Source organism: Carlito syrichta, unplaced genomic scaffold (assembly GCF_000164805.1).
Source record: "Carlito syrichta isolate Samal-C Ts95f unplaced genomic scaffold, Tarsius_syrichta-2.0.1 Scaffold301864, whole genome shotgun sequence".
Lineage (NCBI taxonomy): Eukaryota > Metazoa > Chordata > Mammalia > Primates > Tarsiidae > Carlito > Carlito syrichta.
Genome location: NW_007245960.1, coordinates 161,246 through 164,247, shown reverse-complemented (window position 1 = coordinate 164,247; position 3,002 = coordinate 161,246). Strand labels below are relative to the sequence as shown.

The window sequence follows — 3,002 nt, the reverse complement described above, 5'->3', positions numbered from 1 at the left end:
ACAACCCATTTCAGGCCTAGAGGGGGAGGGGCACATGATTTGCCCATAGCTGGGCAGAAATCCCTACTGTGGAAACAGCTTTGGCTGGGAGCCCCAGGATACAAAGACACAGCTGGAGAGAGGTGGGGAAAATGTTGAGGCCCCCAGGGTAGGAACCAGAGACTCAGACTCCCCATATCACTTTGACCAGGCAGAACCTGAGCCTAAGCCCTCAGCCTGAGGCACCCAGGTGCCCAAATTTCCCCACCAGAGGGCTGTGTTCTCCCAAAAGTCTGTGTCCTATGCCTCCCGAAAGATTCTAGCCAAGAAAAGGAAGTGAGCATTTAGTCTGGGCCAAGCCCCAAGCAGGAAATATTGTCAGGATGTGCCTGGCATTGGTCTGTCTGAAGTTAGTGGGGAGAATATTTATCAGATATATAATTATGTATTTATATAATATATACTGTAGAGGGAGGGCCTCCAATTCTGTTTCTGGAGCTTGATGGGAGGGGATGGGAGGGGATGGGTGAGCAGTGAGGAGTGGTGAGGGTGTCGGGTTGGAAAGTAGCAGGGCCACAGATGAGGTCATGCAAGGAACAGTGGTCGGTGGCAGAAAGGAGATGTCCCAGGAGAGGAGGAGGAGATCCCTGGCAGCCCAGACTCCCCAGTGGAGAGACAGAGAGCCTCTTCAGTGGTGCCCGGTTAATTCCATGGATATGGGGATGGGGGTCCAGGGCAGATACTGATGAATGAAGGGGGGATGATTTTAGGGGACATTTCCCTCCCGTTGAGGGATTCATTTCAGAGGCAACAAACTTGACTAAGGAATGCCAAAAAGGAAATCCAACTCTGTTGCCAAGCCCCGACAGAGCAGATGCAGCTTGGGACCCAGGGGCCTTTGGAAGAAACAGGAATGGGGTTAGAGGTGGTGAGTCCCATTCTGCTTCAGTTTCCAGGAGTGGGGGGTGGAGACCAGGCCCTGGAAACTGAGTTTACACATGAAGCAATCCAACTCCCCTCCCTGGGTCAGTCACTCTTTAAGGTGTCCCCTGAAGTAAACAAAAAATTTTTCACAGTTTTAGGCACAGTTCTGCTTTTTATCTCATTAATGTACATTTTAATCTAATAGTCTAACAGCCTCATACTCCTCACCCCTGCCCAAGCCCTCTCCCCATCTCTCCCACCACTGCCCAATCAGCATCTCATCTGTCCCAAAGACAGAAAGTTACCAGGCACAAATGTGATTCAAGGAGGTGGCACCTGCGGCTCTCCCAAGAGGTGCTTAGGATAGCACCAGACCTCACTGAAGAGTCCAGAGGCCAAGAGACCCAGTAAGGAGAGATGGTAAGTTGAGCCTCATTGGAAAACACTGTCTCTTGGGATTCAGTCCTTTTCAGAGTCTGTCTCCCTGGGCCTGTCCCTGCCAGTCAGAGCAGCAGAATGGCAGAAATCCTCAGACGGGGGATGTATGGACAGAAGGGAATCTTTGGTCCAAGTCACACTCAGAGAGTGAGCAAGGCAGTTGGAATCCCCTTTCAGGCAAGCTGTGTGGATGCTCCTGGCTGTAGCTTCCTGGTTCCTCTGTGATTCTAGGATGGGCTCTTGGGATGTGCCACCCAGGAGGACAGAGGGCCAGTGCTGCTACCTGCAGCCACAGGACTCCACAACCATATCCTCATACTGCTTATACACCACATTGTTGGCAGAGTCAATGAAGAGGATGCTGATGGGACTCAGCCGTGTGGGCACACAGCACGTGGGTGGTGTGGACTCAGGGTCCATGGAGTTCATCAGGGTCTGGATGACTGCATGGTTCGTGGGCTCCAGGTGGGAGCGCAAGGGGAACTCGCACAGCCCCTCACAATGGAAGGCCTCATACTCGAGGGGCGCAATGATCCAGTCGTCCCAGCCCATGTCCTTGAAGTTGACATGCAGTGCCTTCCGACTGCAGCGAGCCTTGAGGTTCTTGCTGGGTCGCTTGCCTTGACGAGTAGCCAGAGGGGCACGCCGTTTTCGCCGCTGGCTGAACAGGTACTCATACACAGTCTTATCATCCTGGCCAGAGCGGGCCTTAATCTCATTAAAGAATAGGTCCCGTTTCTTGGTGCGGCCAAATACCAGGAACAGGGCCTTCTCGTGGACCTGCCGGGCAGCCCGGTCAAAGCCCAGGCCACGGAGGTCCACAGCCCGGCCCCGTTCCCAGGCCTCTAGCTCCAGGCACAGCTGGGCTGAGTTCTTAAAGTTTCGGAAGAGCTTCCAGATGTCGAACACCTCCCAGCCAGATCCATCCAGGCCTGGCACCGCACGCACATCCAGCAAGGCTGCCGGCTGCCGGCCGCTGGGGCAGCTGGACAGCTTCAGCTGGGCAGCCCGCCCGCTACTGGGGGCCACTGGCTTGGCTGTGTCCAAGGGTTTCTTCCGCAGGATCCGCAGTTCGGCCCCCAGTAGCCCGTCCTTCTCCAGGGCACTAATGTCAAACACGTACCTCTGCTTCCTGACCACAGGACCTCGGTCATCTAGAGAGAACACCCAGAAGTCATTCCCTGCAACCTCACCAAGGGAGCCAGTCACCTCGAGGCTGCAGGGGAAGGCCTCAGCTCTGTCTCAAGAGAGATTTCTTTAACCTCTTCCCTATTCTGACAGATGCCAAGACCTAAACCACTGAAAGCCTTTTTCAAAATGAAGGAGCTCCCTGCTCAGCCGACCAAGTAGGGATGTTTATCCATAGATGTGGCTGTGGGTGATTTGAGTGCTTCTGGGTGTTTGTGCCGATGGTCTGTGTGTATCAGAGATTCAACAGCCTCATAACTGCTTTCTACTTATCTTTCTCCCATCCATTATCTAACATGATATCTCGTTTAGAGATAGGTGGGGTGGGCATTAAAATCACCTGTTTCCTCTAAGGTTCAGAGAAGTTAGATGACTTGCTCAAGGTCACCCAGTTAGGAAAAAACAGAGTTGAAACTCTAGCCCAAAGCCTTTTTTTTTTTTATTTTTTATTTTTTTTTTGAGTTCGAGTCTCA

General features: G+C 52.8%; 1 protein-coding gene across 1 annotated transcript in view; it reads right to left on the bottom strand.

Moving 5' to 3' along the window:
* Window positions 1-1,051: 1,051 nt before the first annotated feature.
* GDF5 (growth differentiation factor 5) overlaps window positions 1,052-3,002 on the bottom strand; it is a 4,996-nt gene continuing 3,045 nt past the window's right edge. Inside the window, exon 2 of the mRNA XM_008055479.2 lies at window positions 1,052-2,495. Coding sequence (XP_008053670.1) covers window positions 1,621-2,495 — 875 coding nt within the window. The 3' untranslated portion in view covers window positions 1,052-1,620. The remainder of the gene's footprint in view (window positions 2,496-3,002) is intronic.